The sequence below is a fragment of the Sugiyamaella lignohabitans genome, chromosome D, assembly GCF_001640025.1.
Source record: "Sugiyamaella lignohabitans strain CBS 10342 chromosome D, complete sequence".
Classification (NCBI taxonomy): domain Eukaryota; kingdom Fungi; phylum Ascomycota; class Dipodascomycetes; order Dipodascales; family Trichomonascaceae; genus Sugiyamaella; species Sugiyamaella lignohabitans.
The window spans coordinates 207,636-228,785 of NC_031673.1; the positions used below are offsets into that span (position 1 = coordinate 207,636).

A 21,150-nucleotide genomic window follows, 5' to 3' on the forward strand; every position below is an offset into this window, starting at 1 on the left:
TTTGAAAATTGTGTGATTTCAGACCTCATGGCCATCCCCTTAAAACACCGTCCAGCATCACGCTCGACTCGAGCGAAGCGAGAGGAGCTACGGGGTCTGGGGCGGAGCCCCAGCCGCCGGAGGCAGCACCCCCTCCCTGTAAAATGAACCCGTACTAACTGAGCAGAAAACGTTGTTAACGTATATTCACCCACACCAAGAAAAATCCCACGCGGATCGTCACCAATTCTCGAAGTGCAGAAACAGTTCTATGAGCAATACGATAAAGACGGACACAAAAGAGAGTTGTTCAACCCTCAAAATGAGAACAGATTGCGTCCTGGTGACGTTGTGAGAGTCACCAAGACTGACGGATACTCGTTTGTTGGTGTACTTATCGCCATCAACAAACGTCATTTGAGCACTAATATCCTCCTACGAACCAAAATCTCCGGTGTCGGTGTGGAGAACCGGGTCAATGTGTACAATCCCTCTGTTTCCAAGGTCGAGGTTCTTCGTGTGCCCGCCAAGAGATGGAAGAGATCCAAGCTCTACTTCATCCGCGAGAACAGTAAACTCGACGTCGGTGATGTGGACGCCGAGATCCGCAAGGCCGAGAGGCGGAGAATCTAACCCCACCGTCACGTTCTTGTACGGTCTTGTAAATAGCATATTTTATTCACACACAGTTTTCGAGGGAATGGGCCAGCCTCCGGCGGCTGGGGCTCCGCCCCAGACCCCGTGGCTCCTGCTTCGCAGGAGATAACGCTCGGTCCCGGAGATATATTTTGAATTCAGTGAAAAGGTTAGTGAGTTGATGGGAGGTTTGAATGGCGAAGATCGGATCTCTCCCCCTGGATCTGGGATCTTGGACCCTGATCGCCAGGTTGCCGCTGCCGCGCTATCTGGTGGTTAGTTAATATGCATGCCGTAAACTTTGTAAACAAACCAGGTTCATCAACTGAATAACTATTTCCAACTTCTAGCTTCAGACTATATCCATATTTTGAATTTTTCTACTTTGTTTTCTGGTCTTTTGTCATTCTGCTTTTCGGACTTTTTTGTTCTTGTTTTGGAAATAATTGTTCTTCTTGTAGCAGATAGTCACGTTCCAGCTGACGCGTTCCTCTCGTTACAGATCAGATTCACGCAACATGTTTGCACCACGAATTTTTGAAGAGAGTGACCAGTCTATCTCTGTTGCTGACCGATCTATGTTTGAGAGTAGAAATGCTGACGATATGACTAATAATAATGCTAGTCCGGCTTCTGGTCTTCGTAGAAGCCATACTGTGTCTGGCTCGCCTTCACGAACGACATATGGCAGTAGATGGGGCGATAATTCACGAAAGAAGGTAGTAGCAGGTACTCGCTACTTTAGTGGAGATAAAAGCGTAGAGCTAAATGCTCAATCAAGTGCCAAAAGATCAGGTATCAGCGGAGGTGCCAATAATGAAACAATTGAGGCCACTCGACGTGAGATTCTACAATCGCTTGAACGGTCGCCTTTGAAACTATATCCCGACCAACATACTGATTCGCAATTCCCGACTGAAGAAACACGCTCGTTGAGTAAAAATCGCAAGCTTGCCACTAGTGAAAATAAGGAAAATGGTGGTCAGTTTGTTGTGCCAGCTGCTGCTGCACCTGCAGAGGATGACGACTTGACTAATTTCAGTAAATACGATATCAGAAACATTTCGTATCAGTCGGTGAGCAGAGCATCGCCAAAGAGACCACAAGATAGCAATAAGAGTATAGGAAATATTGGCTTGAGAAGTCGCTCAAAACAACCTCTCCCAACAGATGACTCTCAGAGACACCATTTTGCTGATAATGAGGACAGAAGAGAGCCAGGTGAGCTATTCGAGAGACGAACTTTTTCAGAAGAACATCATAATGCCGAAGATGAAAGAGAGTACGCTCGAAGTCAGCAGTCCGTTCGTGAGGCTGATAATATCCTTGAGTCCACTGACAGACGGCAAGTCCGTAACCGTTCTCGAGAAGAAGTTGGTGATCCTACACCGGAAATAGCTTCTTATCGCGATCATGAACCAGTGCACTCTAATTTCCTTCGTGAAGAAGTACTTCAGCAAGAAAATGATTTTTCTCGTAAGCCCACTCGCGAGCCTATTCGTCAAACTATTCGCGAACCCATTCATGAGCCTATTCGTGAACCTGTTCGTGAGCAACTTCATGACTTTGGTCGTGAACTTACTCGTGAACCTATTCGTGATCCTATTCGTGAACAGGAAAATGCCTCTGGTCGTGAACTTACTCGTGAACCTGTTCATAAGCCTGTTCGTGAGCCTGTTCGTGAATCCATTCGTGAGTCGGTTCCCGAGTCGGTGCGTGATTTAACTCGTAACCGTCGTTTTGAAGTGGATGGAGAAGTATCTTATCGAGTGGATACACAGGTTCGTTCAGACTCACAGGCTCGTGGATATAGACAAGAGCTTCTGCATGAATCTGCAGGTACCTCAGTCAGAGAACATACCGAAGAAAGTTCAGAAAGAGAGCAGTTGACGAGAGAGCCAGTGAGGAACTTAGGACAGGATCAACAGAGAGAGAACCCAAGAATGTACGAACAAGATGCCCCACCAAGACAACAAACTCGAAACGATTATCAGTCAGGAACGAGTTATCGTGCTCGTGACAGACGCCAGTCAATGTACACAGACCGGGCTAACCAAACAGTCAACCACGATAGTACTTACCATGCAAGATCAGCCCAAACTGGTTTGTCGCCTAATGCTACAGGTACATCTCGCAAAGAGCCCAATATGGGCAATATGACAATTAGTGGCATACCCAGTCCTAAGAAGATCAAGCAACCAGTTCTGGCGAGATCGAAATCTCAAAGTCGAATTCGTGGACCACCTTCACCAACCAAAGGCCCTTACGACCCAGAAACCAACCCACCAGCTCTTAAGAAGAGATCTGTCTCAGATGATAGGAAGAAACGTCAAAGTATAGCTATACTTCCTCCAGAGCGTGAACGTGAAAGAGAGCTTGACCGAGATAGAGAACGTGAGCGTGCAAATCGGAGACAAAGTGTTGTTCCCAGAATGGTTGGAACAACTACAACAGCTGGTAGTACCACTAACTACCACCCTACCACTGCTACGACTACAGCTACAAGTGGTACTACTACTAATCGACAGATGGCGTTTGGTCGTACACCAGGCCGACTGCTTGCTCCTAAGTCGACAGCTGAACTACGAGCTAATATAAATGCCGGTATCAATAACAATGCAGGTGGTTCTGGCACAAAGACTGCTTCTGGCGTTTCCGGCACAACCAACAATCACAATTCGACACAAGCACAAACAAAAACCAACAGCACGTCACAAACTCAGCAAAAAAACAAAGATGAAATCAGTATTTTGGAAGTAGATTCGACTAAACCATCGGAACAAAGTTCACAACAGTTACGGATTGAAATGGAGCGTAAACTAGCCCAACATCGGACCGAAATCGTGTCATTAAAAGCACGTCTTTCAGGAAAAGACAGTGAAATCAAGAGTCTCAAAGCCTCAGTTGAGCAATCTGAGCTGACAATCGAGTCAGAAGCGAGACAACGAGAAGAAATGGTGGCTCGAGTTGCAAAAGAACTGCATGTCCAGTACAACAAAAAGCACGAAGCCAAACTTGCACAATTCAAACAATCCGTAAAAATCAAAGAAGAAACATTAACATCGGAAATACACATGCTACGAGCCGAAGTAGAGAACTTGAAAACGCGAATAGCAGTCGAACGCGACGAAAAAGCCGAACTCGTCAACGCCTTTGAAGCGTACCAAGTAGAACTCGAGCGAATGGGTATCCGACTGGGCTAAACAAACCACCCAACACTGACGACGACACGACCCCTTTTCTCCCACTCAATTCTAATGATCTAACGCGCTAATAAAACGGGGACTATGCCTCCGGCGGCTGGGGCACTGCCCCAGACCCCGTTGTTCTCTGCTCCGCAGAGCTACCCGGACCCCCTACACCGACTCGAGCGAAGCGAGAGGAGCTACGGGGTCTGGGGCAGAGCCCCAGCCGCCGGAGGCACGGGCCACCCCGGGCTCAGGGGGTGGATTAACCCGTGTGAGGCCCCCTGAGCACGGGGCCTGGGGGACAATGCCTCCGGCGGCTTGGGCGGCCCCAGACCCCGTTGTGCTCTGCTTCGCAGAGCCACCCGGACCCCTTAGCACCGACTCGAGCGAAGCGAGAGGAGCTACGGGGTCTGGGGCAGAGCCCCAGCCGCCGGAGGCAGGCCCCCCGACCCCAGGCTCAGGAGGACCCCTGCTGCTGCAGAGACATGCACGGGACAATGGTGATGCAGCAGGGGTATCGGCGAGACCTGTGTAATCAGCAGCAGCGTGTCATGCAACGCGTCTGTCTATCCCTTTGTGCATTTACATACAAACGGCTTAGTTTCGATCAGGGTTTAGTTTGGCAGCGAGTAATCTAATTTATAAAGGAAATTGAACAACAACAGCGGCCTGGCGCCAGATAAATTAGCATTTCCCAGGCTCATCTGTCCCGCAGTGTGGTCGCCATTGCTGTACTGTACTTCCCACCGTCTTTTCCTTATCACATTTCGTACCAATCCCCGGGCTACCGGTTCCGGGTTCCTAATTTTAGGTTTGCCTGATATCAACGGAGAAAGCAGTCTCCGCCCTCGACCACCTCCATCAACAGAAACTTTTGTACTGGAAAACTATCACAACCTCCACCACCCGCAAATCTCTGAGACACACATCACCCGCCTTAAAATAATACCAAACGGCTGGTCTAGTGTGGGTCTCAAAATCGGGCCAAATCCATCCTCGATCAGGGTGTAGCAGGCTAACGGCCGGGGTGCTATGAACATACGTTGAACAGTAAGTCCAATTTTCGGTTTTGGGGGGTTTGTGTGTTGCCTCCGGCGGCTGGGGCGCTGCCCCAGACCCCGTTGTGCTCTGCTTCGCAGAGCGACGGGGGGTTGGAGTGGTTTATTCGGGATTGATTAGTGATCTAACAATTTGTTTATAGACAATGGCGTCCAGAATATCGTCACATCTACCGTCCAATCCACTGGGTGAGCCTTATAATAGCCCGTCGTCTATCAGTGTTGCTGATAGCGCGAGCGGAGATGGTCATAGCGAGATTACTCACGGCAGTAACGGACTTGGTGCTGGAGCTGCTGGCGGTCCCTACGGTGGATCCAGTGGACCTGTAGCGTCATCAGTTACGACTGATGCGGCATCTGGAGCTGACGTTTCGATTGTTCCAGGTGAAAGTATTGAAGGACGAGGCCTGACTATGAGCCGGAGCAGCAGCAATTACAGCCTGAACGGACGAGACGACTTTAATGGCGACGACGACGAAGATGATGATTATGAAAACCAGCAACGAAACCAAAACGAACATCAACTGAAAAACCAAAACCAGACGGAAATTCACAACCAAAATGAAAGCCAAAGGGAAAACGAGTCCCAAGGCTACAATAATTACAATAACGAGAACGACGACCCGTCGACACGGATCCATCGGGGCAGATCAGATGTCAAGTCCGAACATGGACCCGAATCTGCCCCTGGCTATTTACCTCCAAATGAGCCAACCACCAATACCCACGAACCTCTCGACCCGAAAATCCCGTCTCCCCCAGCACATGCCAGCGAAGCTGGCACAACGGGGTCTGGGGCAACGCCCCAGCCGCCGGAGGCAGACCCACCCTCTACAAAACCCCAGTCCAAACCGCGGTCAGAGTCCCGCTCCAGCAGGAGCAGGTCGAGACCGACTAAAGGAGTGTCGTCAGATGCCAGTTGGGTGAAAGAATCGGGAAGTGGTGAGGCCAAGGATGCTAGTAAAAGTGTACATGAACCGCATTCACAGGCGGTTATTAATCAGTTGGTGAGAGAGAAGCTTGAGCTGGATTTGCTGGTGAATGAGAAGGTATTACAGCTGTCCGAGTTGCAGTTGCAGAATTCCAAGCTGTGGAAACTGGTTAAACGACAGCATCTGACTATTTTGGACCTTCAGAAGGACCTGGACGAGGCTGTGGACCAGAATGAACGACTGCGGTCGCAGACTCAGTCTCCTGTAAAGAACCGGTCAACAGCAGCTTCTGCTTCTACTTCTACTATCCACAGTGAAGAGGGTAGTGAGGACAGCAGTGCTGGAGTGGGGGCTAGGTCGAGTAATAACGATATTGACAGTGTTGGTAGCAACTCAAAGGCCATTATTAACAATATGAAGACATTGCGAGCCAGTTTGTTGCCAGCTGAGTCCTCGAGTGTTATTAAGACAGTGGCCGAGCCAACCACGACGGTAGTGGGTACAAATGCGACGCCAAGGACGTCAGTGGATTCTACCAGTCAGAGTAGAGCTAGAACTGAGACGGAAAGTACTGCGACACCTAGGACATCAGCACGTGAAGCAGCGTCCAGTGTTGACGTTTCATCACCGACTGTATCTGAATCTGCTAGCAACAGCTCGGTGAGTCTTAATTTAGACTCTACAGCCAGTGTTATCTACTCTCCCATGCAAAAGGCACATAAAGTCAGTGTTGAGAGGACGAGAGGAAGAGACAACGAGAGAGCTCTTGATGGCGCTTTATCGCCATTTAACGACATTTCCACTCCACGAGACTACCATCTACAACAGCCACTGTCACAGACCCAGTCAGATCACCAACATCACCATCAGCATCATCATCAACAGCAACAACAACAGCAGCACCAGCAGCTCCAGAGAGAACTGTTTGGATCACCAACACGAGAAGAGCATCAGCAACAACCTAATCATTTGCATGTACCGGCATTAGGAACTCCTCTGAGAGATACTTTGGGAACACCATTGCGAGATAGGCTCACATCTCCGTCTCGTAACGCGACATATGAACCACTGTTGAATAGTGGTATTAATTTACCACAGGTGCTACAGCCAGGTCCTCCACTTGAATCGCTAGGACCACCACTTTTCCAGTCCACGACGTCGACTTCGTCTGCATCTGAGACATTTGCGCCAAGCGTGTCAATTACAGATGATGTTTCAGGTCGTGCTTCAGCTTTAGGTTTGGGTGCATCTTCTGGCAATGTGTCGGATGAACCCGCTGATAATCCCGCCAACGACTCTACTTCGACGTCTGATCGTGAGTATCTTGTGCTGCCTGCCAGGTCAAAATCACGACCGCCTATTGGCGAACGTTTGGCTCGTGCGAATACTCCACCAGTTGCTGGTGACTCGTTATCAGTGGAAACTACAAATCATCACCTTGCTGAACCGACTACTCCTACACCAGCATCATCGTCCGGTACCTCAGGGTCTGCAAATTCTTCTGCCAAAAGACGACCTCCACCTCTACTATTCAATAATAACGACAAATATGGTCTAAATGACACCACTGCTGTACGTGCATTATCGCCAGAAGCACCTTTAACTTCACAACTGCCACGGTCCGCACCTGCCACATCTAATTCCACTTCATCTACGGCAGGTGCATATTCTTCTACAGCTCCTTCTACAACTCCTGGCACTGCATCTTCAACGTCATCTGCTTCTTCAGCAGGAAAATCTCCTTTTGGTGCTTTAGACATCAGTCTCATTACAATTGAGGTCAAAAACACTTTGTTTGGCAAACCAGAGTCTAAAAATGCATCTAAGGACGACCCAGTGGCTATTCTCAATTGTATTGACCGGGAAACTGGAGCTGTTTTGTTCAAGATTGTCAAGGACTACACACAATTATCAAACCTTGATCAGTCCCTTCGTAAATTTAGCAGTCAATACTCGATTCCACCACTACCAGAGAGAAACCTGTTTTTGTCTCAGGCGCCCATTAAAGTTGATTTGCGCAGAAACCAACTCAACTCGTATTTTGGAGCAATAATGTCTGTTCCAGAATTGCCACAGGAAGCTGTTATCTTGCTAATAAAGTTCCTGACACAAAATGTTCTTCCAAAGACTGCGATCGCATCTGCAAACCCATATGGCTCGTTGACAGCTGGAAAATGCGGATTCCTAACCAAACGGGGGCGACTTACTTCGTGGAAATCAAGATGGTTTGTTTTGAATGGATCGTCTTTAGACTATTATGAACGACCTGAGAGCGATGCGCCAATTGGTACTATTTCTGTATACAAGGCCAAGATTGGAAGACCCCGTAAAGATGCTGACGAATCGGATGAAGGCGAGAACGAGTATAGACATGCATTCTTGTTGATGGAATGGAAAAAGAACGGATATGTTCGCCATGTCTTTTGTGCAGAAACTGACGAGGACCGTGATTTATGGATCAATGCCCTGCTGGAGTTGGTTGAAGTTGTTCCTGGAACTTCAACCAGCAACAATAATAACAACTCAAACGGTTCTGCTGGTGAGAGTCTAGCTAGTAGTGTCAGTACCAGTACACTTGGAACAGCCGTCAATGCCGCATCCAATCCTAATGCATATAAGCCCATGTCACCACGGTCAGTCAAGTCTGATGAGGGCGATTATTCTAATATGTCGAGTGTGACTGTATTGTCACCTCCACCATCATCAAGTATTGGCATGAATTACGATGGCCATCATGGTAGCAACAGCTCTGTATCCAGCAATGGAGGAACTACAAACACAGCTGCTGGAGGCAGTTTTCCCAAAACACCTATTTCTGGGCCGTTGTCATTTCAGAAGATTCTTGATCCTGGTTCATGGAACAGTCCTAACCGAAACAACAACAATAACAGTGACATTAATCATGGTCACTATGTTGGCGGTAGTGGTGCTGGCTCTGGATCTCATCACGTCAGTCATGGTAGCCATGGTAGCAACAACGTCCACAGTTTCGGTAGCGAGTCGGATGAAACAAAACGGAAAGAACGTAAAAAGTATCTGTCCATTTTCAAAAAAGGAGGACATTCACCCATGTCGTCTAATACAAGTGCACACAGCGTAAATGCAGCATTTCCAAACGGATTTCCATCGATGAACTCGATTAATCAACTTCAATCGCCGCCACCACCACCTCCACCTCCTCCACCCCCTCCACCCCCACCTTTGAATCTTTCAGGAACGAGGTCGCCAGGAAGTGCTACATTCGGCGATGACAATTATTATAATGATTCGATCGATACCAGCATGGACCACCACGGAGCACATCGCCAGTACCGCGGTACTGTTTTTGCGACACCACTTCCACAGGCCATCGCCATTTCATCAAAGAACGTCAATGGCTGTATAGTTCCATCCATCCTGTACCGGTGTATCGAGCTCTTAGAACGCAAAGGAGCCATCTATGAAGAAGGACTATTTCGACTGAGTGGATCCGACTCTGCTATCCGGGGTCTGAAGGAGCGATTCAATTCCGAGTACGATGTCGACCTTATCGCAGCCGGAGCAGACATCCACGCAGTATCTGGCCTCCTGAAACGGTATCTGAGGGAGATTTCTGAACCAGTGATTCCGCCATTAACAGAGCTGCAATTCCGAACCGAAATGGAGTCAGACGATGCGTATGTGCGGTCCACAGCTGCCAAAAACCTTGTCTCGGTGCTGCCGCGAGAAAACTACGACCTGCTTTGCGTGCTGTACTCGTTCCTGCGAAAGATCGTAGACAACATGAACCTCAACAAAATGAACCTCAACAACCTCTCCATCGTGTTCTCGCCAACCCTCCACATCACGACCAACGTGTTCAGCACGCTCTTCGAAAACTACAGCGCCATTTTCAAGGGCTTCCAGTCGGACATCACCGACCCTGCTGCCAACGTCCTATAAGCATCCCGATATTTTTTTATTTATAGATCGTAATACATTATTTAGCACTTTCTTTCGTGACGGATCTGCCTCCGGCGGCTGGGGCTCCGCCCCAGACCCTGGTTGCTCCTCTCGCTGCGCTCGAGTCGTTGCGTCAACAGTCCGGGACCACCAGGCTCTCTGCAAAGCGGAGCTACGGGGTCTGGGGCAGAGCCCCAGCCGCCGGAGGCAGTCCGGGGACAGCTGTAGTGTAGATTTCTAATAAATTAATTGGCATCCCGAAGAAGGGATCTAAGCAGTAGCAGTGGCTGAGGAGGCAGAGGTGGTGGCAGAGGCGCTGGCAGCCAGCTTTTGCTTGTTCTTGAGCATGTTCTCGATGAAGGCCTCGCCGGCTTTGTAGGAGGATCTGACGAGAGGGCCGCTGGCACAATACTTGAATCCGAGCTCCATGGCACGGTCGTGCCAGTGTTGGAACTTTTCGGGCGTTACGTACTCGGCAACCTTCATGTGTCTTTTGGTGGGTCTCATGTACTGTCCAAAGGTAACGACATCGACGTCGGCTTTACGCAGTTGCTGTAGAGTATCTTCGACTTGGGCATCGGTCTCGCCAAATCCGAGCATGACAGATGTTTTGGTCAAGACGTCGGGATTGGATTGCTTGGCATGTGCCAATACAGCCAAAGATTGTTGGAAAGTGGCCCGACGGTCCCGAACATACGGGGTCAGATCCTCAACAGTCTCGACATTGTGAGCAAAAACGTCTAATCCTGAGGTAGCCATTATCTTGACCATGTTCAAATCACCCCTGAAATCACCAGTCAGACATTCAACAAGAATATGAGACGCCTTCTTCTTGATTCTCTTGACAGTGTCGGCAAAGTGATAAGCACCTCCGTCAATGAGATCATCTCTATCGACAGTAGTCAATACCACATATCCAAGACCCCATTTGGCAATAGCTTCTGCTGTGTTTTCAGGTTCATTAGGATCTAATGGAGAAGGATTACGATTGGTCTTGACAGAGCAGAATCTACATCCTCTAGTACAGGTATCACCCATCAACATGATAGTAGCAGTGGCTTTAGACTTGTCGGAACCACCCCAACATTCACCAATATTTGGGCATCTGGCTTCTTCACAGACAGTATGCAGTTTTAATCCTCGAAGATCATCTTTTAATTTATGAAAATTCTTGCCCTTGGGGATTTCAGTCTTCAGCCATTTTGGAAGTCTAGCGTCTTCAGACTTTCTAGCAGCGACAACTGGATCTAACAAAGTAGGATCACTAGCAGCCTTTTTGGAAAGGAAATCTTCAAAAGAGGGACCCTTGTTAAGCTTATCAGTGAATCTTGTGCTCCGACTGGAACGAGTAGGAGCAGTAGAAGTAGCACCTGACTTCACTGAGTCAGTTGATTCTAAGAGAGCATATGCAGAAGTATGAAAAGAAGAGATAGCCCTGAGAGGACCACAGATTGACCCGCGACTGGCCGTTACTTTCAGCATCTTCAGCTCAATTTATTATTATTCACCCAAAAGACCTGAAGCCAAAAACGACCAGAATAGCCCAGGAACAGTCAGTGTTGAACAGTTTGATGCTGACCCAGGGACATGTTGAGGTGATCTACAAAAAACGTTTAAAACTCACGTGACGGGACCCGGGTCCTGCGGTCTCAGCCCGGGTCTTCAGACCGATAACGCTGATAAGACTGATAAAAATAAATAAAATTATCTGGATTCCGAGACGCTTGTTCGCGAAGCGGACAACCACGGGGTCTGGGGCGGAGCCCCAGCCGCCGGAGGCATAGTTCTCGACAGCGAGAAAGCGAGCTTCGTAATATTGTATATGAGTATAAATAATGATTGTAGTAGACCTGCGCCGAGAGCGTGGTCAGTGGTGTGGTTCTAGAGAGAGGAGGCGCTCGATTTGTTCGTTGAGCTGATCTTGGTCCCATTGGTTCATGGTGCGTTGGATAGAATGAATGTTGGCGTTAATGTTGTCCCATTCGTAGGTGGTAGGAGACGGGTCGATTGATAATTGTTTAGAATATGATTTGGATTTCGGTTTTGAAGACTTTTTCCGTCTTGGATTCGCTGGGGAGATAGGTCTGTTCTTGTCGTTGTCGCTGGTGGTGGTGTGTTCCCAGGTAGCGTTGCCGTTGTAGCTGATATGGGATTCACGTCGGAAAGCGTCAATTGGCGTAATTTCAAGTTCTGCCGGGTGGTCGTCTATTTCCGGAGTGAAATCTAGGTTCGGCTCTTCAGGTTCTTTACTGGTGTCTAATCCTATCTCGATAAGTTTATTTAAAGAACAGATACTCGAGGGAGTGGTGGAAATGCTACTGGCACTGTCGCGGTTTGTGTTTGTGTCAGTAGTGGGGCTCGCAAAGGATATGGTAGAAAACCGATAAGGAGAAAGATCAGTGTCGAGTGTTAAAGGTGGAAGTGGTTCAATCGGGGGTAGGTTGTAATTGACGGAATCTATCTTGTGTAGTGAAGTGTATTCGCCATCGTCTTCAGTAACCTCGGCACTTTCAATTGTTTCTTCCTCTATCGTGTACGACGTATCCGATCCAAGCATCGACCGACGATGTCCTCTAGTCGATTTAGTTGGAGACATGAGAGGAGGTGACGGTAGTGGGCGTGACATGCTGTTTCTCGACACAAAGTGATCTAACGCTTTTTTCGATTTTGATTCTCGCGGTGAGCTGGGGCTGGGAATCTGGCCCTTGGTCTTGTACATTAACTCGTCCCCAAGATAAACATCGTCGTCTAGACTTGTAACCTGTCTTAGAGGTGACTGGGGAACGTCTCCTAGAGGTTCTGGTTCTATGAACAAATCCTGGGTGGTGATATGAGGAACAGGGTGTTTTTTCGCAGCACTTGGAGGATGGCTTATAGCGTGTTTCATTCGTTTACTATAAAAAGACAGTTTTGGTGTACTGAAGGTAGTATCAGAAAACCTCTTTGGCTCTGAGCCAGAACCTTTACCCTCACTGGAAGCACTGACAGGACCTTCGACCGGTTCAAAACGAGGCACTGTGGGAGTAGGTAGTTTGAATAGTCGTTTGAGCTGACCCTTGGACATGATTATATTGTGGAGCTTCTAACTTCTAAGTTTTCTAAGTATATTGGTGGTGTGAAGGGTCCAACAGACTGAACTGAGTGGTAGCAGGCTTATATTTATAAACCGAAACAGGACCATGACTATCAGCTTCTCCACATAAAAAAAAGTGTACGACAATGGCACCTGCAAATGTGTAATACTTGTATAGTTTAAGACTCAAATGTACATCTGATATGCAATCTTAATCTTATCGAGAGAACCGGGCACAGCAAATCAGGTGCCAATAGTTAATAATATGAAACTGGGATCTTCAGGTACCCACGAGCTGTGAAAGGAGGTTAATGAGAGACATTGTATGCCAGACAGGCAGCGGCGAGAATAAAATTGCCAAACAGCCGGTACTTTTCGAGATCCAGACCCAGGGCTTGTCTTAGAGATCCAGACAATTAGCAGCTAGCATTAGTCAAGGAAGTTTCAGGCCATGGCATTAGTTTGTAGTAGTCTGATGGAAGTGGCCGTGGAAATAAAATTACATTTTCCACTAACTGGACGACTATAGGATAGTTCAATTTATTTTAGGAGCAGCTCGGGCATGGCGTTCCTATTGGTTAATTAGACAATAGTTCCAAGTATAGAGTCTCGGAAAGTATCAAAAGTTAAATCGGCAGCTATCTGCCGCCGCTGCCGCCGTTACTGAGCGATGTGCTGAAGTATATTTGCACTACATCCCCGTCCACGAAATTAGTAGCTAAAGATTAGGCAATCTATTTGACTGACATAACTGTCCTAAGCACTAAACTGGGGCGGGATCACGCGACGAACTAATAATTAGCCGACTTTTCGTCTGCCTCAAATTACAACACCAATAATCACATGGCATGATTTATGATGACACCTGTGTTGTCGTATGTACAATCAACAGAAGCTTCCTCACAAACACAACAGTTCAAGCCCGTCTATCCATACCGTTCTAGAACATGACATCTGCGATGGACCTGCATCTCCCTGCCCTTATCACACCCGACCTGCATACTCCTGCCCGGGTCCCGGTCCCGTTCCGGGGGGATGGGGGTCTGCCTCCGGCGGCTGGGGCTCCGCCCCAGACCCTGGTTGCTCCTCTCGCTGCGCTCGAGTCGTTTTCGTCTCCGGTCCCCACACCAACTCCTGTGAAGCAGGAGCAACCAGGGTCTGGGGCGGAGCCCCAGCCGCCGGAGGCAGACCCGGCCTCCCGTTCAGAGCCGCCGAGTACCGTGCGGAGTTACCTGCACTTAGCGATCATGGGCCGGCATCGGCGGGACTCTAAAGGCAGGTGATGGCCTTTTATGCAGCGTGTGCTGTGGGAGCGTTGGCCTGGTGACGGGAAATGAGTGGTTGGCTGAGATGGGGTAAGGGTGGTGTCTCGCGTTCTGTTGCACTTAAGGTCGATAACGAGCTTATCAGTAGTGGACATGCATCGAGGCATTTATTTTAGTACCTCAAATGATGACGGCGTATCAGGGAGAGGGGGCCGTGGCCACGCTAAATTTATACTGGAATGTTGTGGTATATAAAGAGCGCGATTTCTCGTTGTCAAACGGTACCAGTTCTCGATTTCTTTCAATTCTGAGTGATTTTTTATTCTCCTTTATTGCAAGTTAAACCATCCTCTGACAGGTATTACTACTACTACCCTGTTCCTTCTACTACTACCACTACTACTACTGAAGTACTGAAAAACTGAAGAATGACCATTTCACAGAAATCCCGCTCGTTGACAGTGATATCGGCGCCATTTTCAGGCGGCCAGGGTAAACCCGGAGTCGACGACGGTCCTCAGCATCTGCTGGATATGGGACTGGTTGAACAGATTGGCCGGCTGGACTGGACCCCCAAGTTCGCGGGACATCTACAGTTTCCGGCCGTGAAAAATGATACTAATATTGGACATGTCAAGAATCCCAGATACGTTTCACAGTCCACAAAGAACATTTATGAAGCAGTTAAAAAGGCATCGACCAGTTCAGATTTCACGCTGACTATCGGTGGAGACCATTCAATTGCCATTGGCACTGTTGCCGGTGTCCAGGCAGCACATCCAGACGCTATTGTTCTATGGATCGATGCCCATGCCGACCTTAATACTCCAGCAGCTTCAAGCTCTGGTAATCTCCATGGATGTCCCGTCGCATTTCTGCTCGGAGCAGACGAGCCACTAGCGAATGCTGCTTCGAAAGAAGAGGCTGATCTGTTTGGCTGGGTTCCACACTGTCTTGACGACTCGCAATTGGGGTATATCGGGCTACGGGACGTCGATGCTTTTGAAAAACAGTATATTCGCGAACATAAAATAGCTGCCTTTTCAATGCACCACGTCGATAAATACGGGATTGCCAGTGTTGTCGAACAAGCTATCAACAAACTAGATCCCGAGCACAAACGGCCTATCCACCTGTCATTCGATGTCGATGCCATTGATCCCGTCTATGCCCCCTCGACAGGAACACCTGTTCGTGGCGGACTCACCTGGCGAGAAGCCTGTTACCTCTGTGAAGCTGTAGCTGAAACCGGACGTCTCGTCGCCATGGACCTCGTCGAGTGCAACCCGCACCTCGAAGACGCCAAAGCCGCCCGCGAGACCATCGCCATGGGTCTCAGTCTCGTCCGCTGCGCTCTTGGCGAAACCCTCCTCTAACTCTAATCTGTACATTTCCCTCCCTAACACTTTGTGATCCGGGTCTGCCTCCGGCGGCTGGGGCTCTGCCCCAGACCCCGTGGCTCCTCTCGCTGCGCTCGAGTCGGTACTGGGGGGTTTCCGACTACCTCCGGCGACTGGGGCTCCGCCCCAGACCCTGGTTGCTCCTCTCGCTTCGCTCGAGTCGTGCGTGGGGACAACTGCTGGGGCTCCAGAGCTTGATTTGACTCGAGCAGAACGGGTCATGAGATACCCCTGGTATTTGAATTGCCTTATTTATGTATAGCTTAGGACTGATTGATTAATTAAATTGGGTCATAAGATAGGACTTGGGGAACTAAGATGAGATTGACTGTTGTGTTTACCATTCGAGTTTCTGCCAGTTCGACCTTGTGACAGACATCTTTATGCCAACTCCATAATCCACAGCTGGAACGAACCAACTGGACGTATATTTATAATAGTTTTCCGCTTGGTCTCTTGTTAGGGGGTTAGAATTGTGAACTGTTGTTATGTAAAGAATGCTGTTTAATAAACTGGGTAGAAGATCTGCTGGCTCCTCGAATGAACAATTTCACAATCTTACACCTACTGTCAAAATTAAACAAGAGGTTATCCAAGAACCAAATACAAGGCATATTGAACCTCAATTAAATATGGTGATGTGTGTGCTATACACTGAGTCTTCCATTGACTGCACACGAAATAGACTAGGAGTATACTATCATTATTTACAGAATCTATGATAATATTAGTAACAACTTGATGTTATATTATTTTTCTATTATTTAATACATATTATTTTATTAATAAGTAAATTTATGCCAGGGCTAGTATTAGGAGTGGTGACACACAGTATCTTGTTTTCAATGAGAATCACCGTTCCAAAGGATTGCCCGAAATTTGTACATAGGCCGATAGCTGGTCACGTCGTTACCAGACATGCTGGTACATAAGTTTTAGAAGAACAGAACTAGATCTTGCTCCTCAGAGGGCCCCCCAGGAACGACTCGAGCGGAGCGAGAGGAGCAACCAGGGTCTGGGGCGGCGCCCCAGCCGCCGGAGGCAATCCAGCACCGTCTACAAAGCAGGCCTGGCAGCGTCTGTGTCGACTCGAGCACAGCGAGAGCCACGGGGTCTGGGGCAGAGCCCCAGCCGCCGGAGGCAGGCCCGCCCCCTGCATACCCCCTGATCGATCGGCAGGGGGTGGCGCCGATAAGAGTGTATAAAACAGTTGGATTCAAGTACGTAGTAAAAAGAACGGCGTTCGACTCTGGCGGTTAGTGATTTTTGTTTAGAGAATAAAATGAAAGAGGGGAAGAAAGACGGGTGGAGTACTCACGTAGGGCTATAGAAGGGATTGACGACTAATGAGCGGTATGCGATTCAGGAACGCTAGACGGTGTTCGAGAGTTTACTTGCTGCATCCGGAGCAAGAGCATTGGCCCTTGGCACAAGAGCACGAGGAGTTGGTTCCGCAGCTGGAACAGCTGTTGCATCCACAAGTTTGGCCAGACATGATTATTTGTAGTGGTTGAGTAGTAGAAGTAAGAGTAGAGTGGTAGTACTAGTAATAGTAGTAGTAGCAGTTATTAGAATTCGCGGATGGAATTGCAGTGATAAGAAACAAGTCTTTGAGTCTTAGTGAAGAAGCAGAAAGGAAACAGCAATAGCAGCAAGGGTTCCTGTATTTATATACTTGTGGAGTGACAGGTGAGTGGCAGCAGGGGACGAGGTTCTTGGCGGTAAAGATCGGCTGGCCCGCAGCTTAGCCACAATCGGAGACCAGTGGCTGCAAGTGGCTGCTGCTGTGCAGTCATCTGCCACGATCTACAGTAGTATTTTGGACTATGTTCAGCGCCAAACGGGCGGCGATCCTAATTTCGCATGTATGAGCGGGTTTGGCTGCGGATTGCACCCTGAACGGTGGGACATAATCCCGCCAATAATATTATAAAATTGGGTCCAACTGACAAACCTAATAATCTAATCCGCGTAAATTTATTAAACTTAAACACCAGACCTTTCTAGAAACCCGCAATTGACTCTCAGGGGTCTGCCTCCGGCGGCTGGGGATCCGCCCCAGACCCTGGTTGTGCTTCGCTTCGCGAAGCGGCTTGGACCATCGGGTCAGCAGCTGATTCCCGCAGTAGCAGGACCTCCCCCTCTCTCCAATCGCTCGCGAAGCGAGCACAACCAGGTCCGGGCGGAGCCCGGCCGCCGGAGGCAGTCTGGGACCGTGACGACCCCCCTGCCACGTTCCGTGCTACTCTGATTACGGATTTGAATGCCCCTAGCGACCGTGGTCGGTGCCGTTGGCGATAGCAGCAGCCAATCCACGGACTCCAGAGTCGCATGAGCGCCAGTGGGTCGTCTGCGACTGACAGCCCAAACGGGCCATTGACATCATCCAGCGAACCCAGTCGCCGCGAGCAACCACGTCTCGGCGGACCACGGCGACTGTCCGCTGTCAACTGGTATCGGAGAAGCCAGCCGATCTGTACAGACCTTCACATGCCGCGGTGCGTCTCCCCATCAGCCAATGGGCCCTGACCATGCAACCCGGATATTATTTTACGTGCGTCGCCAACGGCGAAGTGGCCGACTGGTTCTCATGGGACGGGGACTGCCTCCGGCGGCTGGGGCTCCACCCCAGACCCCGCTGCTCCTCTCGCTGCGCTCGAGTCGGTTCCGTTTGGGATCCCCCCGCCAACTCCTGCGAAGCAGGAGCAACCAGGGTCTGGGGCGGAGCCCCAGCCGCCGGAGGCAGGTCCCCCCGGGCTACGAAGTGGATGTTTTTCAGTACATGGCAGAAATTAGTGGACCGATTTGCGGGTTTTGTCGCGGAGGACGCGGAGCGGTGTGGCGAGCACGCTGGTGGTGGAGTCGTCGTCCCATTTGCGGTTGCGGCGTCCGGTGGTCGAGGCAGACGGTTTAGTCGCAGCGAGGACTTGGGCTTTGATTTGTGACGGCCACAGTGACCGGCCGAGCTCGATGCCGGGGTTCAGCCAGTGCGGTTCGGATGCTGTTGGCGAGGTCGTGTGATGGCTGTTGGTGGAAGAGGTGGAGGTGGTGGCAGGTCGTTTCCATTTGAGTTTGCTTCCTTTGGCGAGGGTTTTGGCGACCGTCGGGTTACACCAGTTACTGTCCCATTGCTCTTCGGCCAATCCGGTCAAGTGGCTGAATATTCCGGTCGAGAGAGCGGCATCGGAATAGCCTCCTTCGAGCATGGAGATGATTTTGCCGTCAGTGAACTCGTTGGCTAGTTTGACTGAATCGTTGGTGAATCGGTTGAAGAAGCTAGTGGGGACACTGACTTGATGTCGTTGCATCGATAACAGTTCGTATTCCGACGAGTCGAATCCCGCTGACAGCACTATTAACGGTTTGAACGGCTGTTTATTATGTGCTGAAGTGGTCTTTCCGGTTTGTAGAAACTGTCGGGCCTTTTCAAAGAGTGCCGAGTATTGGTTGCTGTATATCTCGTTGAAATGGGCTTCGTCGCGATATGGCTCGAGGTGCACGTTCCAGATACACATACCATGGGCCATGACGCACACCGATGCGTTTTTGATGTTTTCTGCTGTGGCATAGCCAAATTCAGTCGGAAATGAGTTGATATCGTGCAAACTAAAGTATCCTATTGATAATGGAGGTGGTGGCGGTGGAGGTGGTGGATGTGACGTTTTCTTGCCCTTTTTCCGAGGTGATTTACTGGGACTTTCGTTGTCCTGTGAAGACGATGTTGGTGTCGATGTTTGTAGTGACTCGGCAGGAGTGGTGGATGAAGGAGTCTGTTCTGTTTTGACTGTTGGTTCACTGTGTTCGTTACTATTCGACTGGTTTTCTTGGTGTTGCTCATTTTCACTGTCTGCTTCCTCGTTCTCTTCCTCGTCATCGTCTAGACCAGACAGTTTCCAGCAAATATCCTGGCTGCCATCGCCATGATGAAGATCAAAATCGAGAATCACTGCATGTGTGATACCATACTTGGCTCGGGCATACTGAATGGCAATGTGAACGTTGTTTATCAAACAAAACCCTGATGGTACACATGGATGTGAATGGTGCCCTGGCGGTCTTATCGACACAAACACTTTTGACTCACCTTCCGCGTATATTTTATCCACTGCCGTTTCACTCACTGCCACTACCCCCTCTAAAGCGTCTATAGTCTCCCCTGTTAAATAAATATCTCCTTCATGCCAGTCCCCTGGTACTTCTACATCCCCGTTTTTCAGCTTTTCCACACTGTCATTACACAGTTGGTATAATCTCTTGGCCCATTTGGATCCGTGTACTATACTGACATGAGATGCCTGACGAAGATCGCTTCGTCTGTCCGACACTTGGACTGTGTATTTCGTAGGAGATTTGGCTATAGCAGTTCCAATTCCTAGCGAAGCAGCCATTAATCGTTCTGGTCGTTCGACAATGGAGTCTAAATAGCTCTTCTTCACCCAGTTCCTGGAAAAAACATGTTTATACGACAAGGGACTGAGCAGAATAAGCGTTTTCTTTTCTGTCGAACTACTAATGGCATCCTGCCCAATTTTAAGCTGAGCAAAGGCAGAATTGAACTCGGATAAATCTGTATCATCTGGTAGGGCTATTGGTGCGTCTATAAGCTTGTTCTTTGGAGTAGTTGGAAGTTCGCCAGAGCCAGACTCGCCAGTTTCCGCACCTGGATCCTTTAACTTTTCTTCTGTTCGGCGTTCTATTTGAGGTTCTGTATTGATAGTCTCACGAACAGTAGACTCAGCCAACTTAGTACTTGGAAGAGGGTCACTTTTAACATCAGCAACACTGGTATCAACACTAGTCTCAAGAGTAGAATCAACTGTACTATCGACAGACGTCTCAAAAGTGCTCTCTCTCGACGCTGCTTCTGGTGTAAAAGCATCTCGTGAAAACGGATCTCGTACATTATACAGCTCAGAAGACGGAGGAGGCAGAATGACCGGTCTCAAGTTCACTCTTTCTCTATCCTGGCTGTCGCCAAAATTATCGTTAAAACTGCCAAGTGTATCTTGTTCTTGTCGTGGCTGAAAACTGCCCATAACGGGCATATTCACCTCGTTACCAGAGCTTTGCTCCAGCACCAGTGAGTTCTCTAGAGACCCTTCTTGAGACCCATACACCCCAGCACCTGGTCTAGCAAACTGGTTTTGGTGAGTATGGAGACCATGCTCCGAGCCATCTAAATTCATTGCTTCCAGAGCAGCATTCAGCTCGTCGTCTCCCAGGTCTCCATTACCCAGTCTGCCCACGTATTTATCGCTAAACAGCTCCATATCTTCCTCAGTCGTGTCTCCGTCATCATCAAAATTCAGGTATTCCGAAAAACTAGGACGTGGTTTCGAGTTGTCGCCGCTGTTCACATCCCAGCCGCCATTCGGATCATAGCCATGACCACTCTGGCTCCCTGTATTTTCGGCCATGGCGCTGTCTCTTCGTGCTTCTTACTTCGTGCTTCGCTTCTTCTCACTTGTAATCGTAATTCGTAGTACCACGACTCGAGTCCTTCAATCTCTTTTGATCAATCGTTCAATCGTTCAATCTCTTTCTCGTCTCACAGACGTGTATCAACGTTCTGTCGCGTGATTACGTTTCTGAGTCGAGTCTCCAGAAACCAACGGCCAATTTACGTCTGGTTCAAACTACAGACCTATCACACCAAACTCGGGAACACTCTCGTTACTGTAGGGATAATCAAACTGGG

At 49.0% G+C, this 21,150-nt stretch overlaps 6 protein-coding genes across 6 annotated transcripts; 4 read left to right on the forward strand and 2 right to left on the reverse strand.

Annotated features, from left to right (window-relative positions):
* Positions 1-1,133: 1,133 nt before the first annotated feature.
* Positions 1,134-3,818, forward strand: AWJ20_4671 (uncharacterized protein; the record flags this gene model as incomplete). Its single annotated transcript, XM_018881758.1, has 1 exon — positions 1,134-3,818. One exon carries the CDS (start codon positions 1,134-1,136, stop codon positions 3,816-3,818), a length of 2,685 nt encoding a protein of 894 aa, XP_018736204.1.
* Positions 3,819-5,007: 1,189 nt separating this feature from the next.
* On the forward strand, positions 5,008-9,714 carry BEM3 (Bem3p; the record flags this gene model as incomplete). The annotated part of the gene is made up of 1 exon (XM_018881759.1): positions 5,008-9,714. One exon carries the CDS (start codon positions 5,008-5,010, stop codon positions 9,712-9,714), a length of 4,707 nt encoding a protein of 1,568 aa, XP_018736205.1.
* A 270-nt stretch (positions 9,715-9,984) lies between these two features.
* On the reverse strand, positions 9,985-11,196 carry LIP5 (putative lipoate synthase; the record flags this gene model as incomplete). Its single annotated transcript, XM_018881760.1, has 1 exon — positions 9,985-11,196. One exon carries the CDS (start codon positions 11,194-11,196, stop codon positions 9,985-9,987), a length of 1,212 nt encoding a protein of 403 aa, XP_018736206.1.
* Positions 10,592-10,879, forward strand: AWJ20_4674 (uncharacterized protein; the record flags this gene model as incomplete). The annotated part of the gene is made up of 1 exon (XM_018881761.1): positions 10,592-10,879. The coding sequence occupies one exon, from the start codon at positions 10,592-10,594 to the stop codon at positions 10,877-10,879; it is 288 nt and encodes a 95-aa protein (XP_018736207.1).
* A 3,284-nt stretch (positions 11,197-14,480) lies between the features above and the next one.
* On the forward strand, positions 14,481-15,428 carry CAR1 (arginase; the record flags this gene model as incomplete). The annotated part of the gene is made up of 1 exon (XM_018881762.1): positions 14,481-15,428. The coding sequence occupies one exon, from the start codon at positions 14,481-14,483 to the stop codon at positions 15,426-15,428; it is 948 nt and encodes a 315-aa protein (XP_018736208.1).
* A 2,816-nt stretch (positions 15,429-18,244) lies between these two features.
* HOS3 (Hos3p) lies at positions 18,245-20,869 on the reverse strand (the record flags this gene model as incomplete). The annotated part of the gene is made up of 1 exon (XM_018881763.1): positions 18,245-20,869. One exon carries the CDS (start codon positions 20,867-20,869, stop codon positions 18,245-18,247), a length of 2,625 nt encoding a protein of 874 aa, XP_018736209.1.
* Between the last annotated feature and the right edge of the window lie 281 nt (positions 20,870-21,150).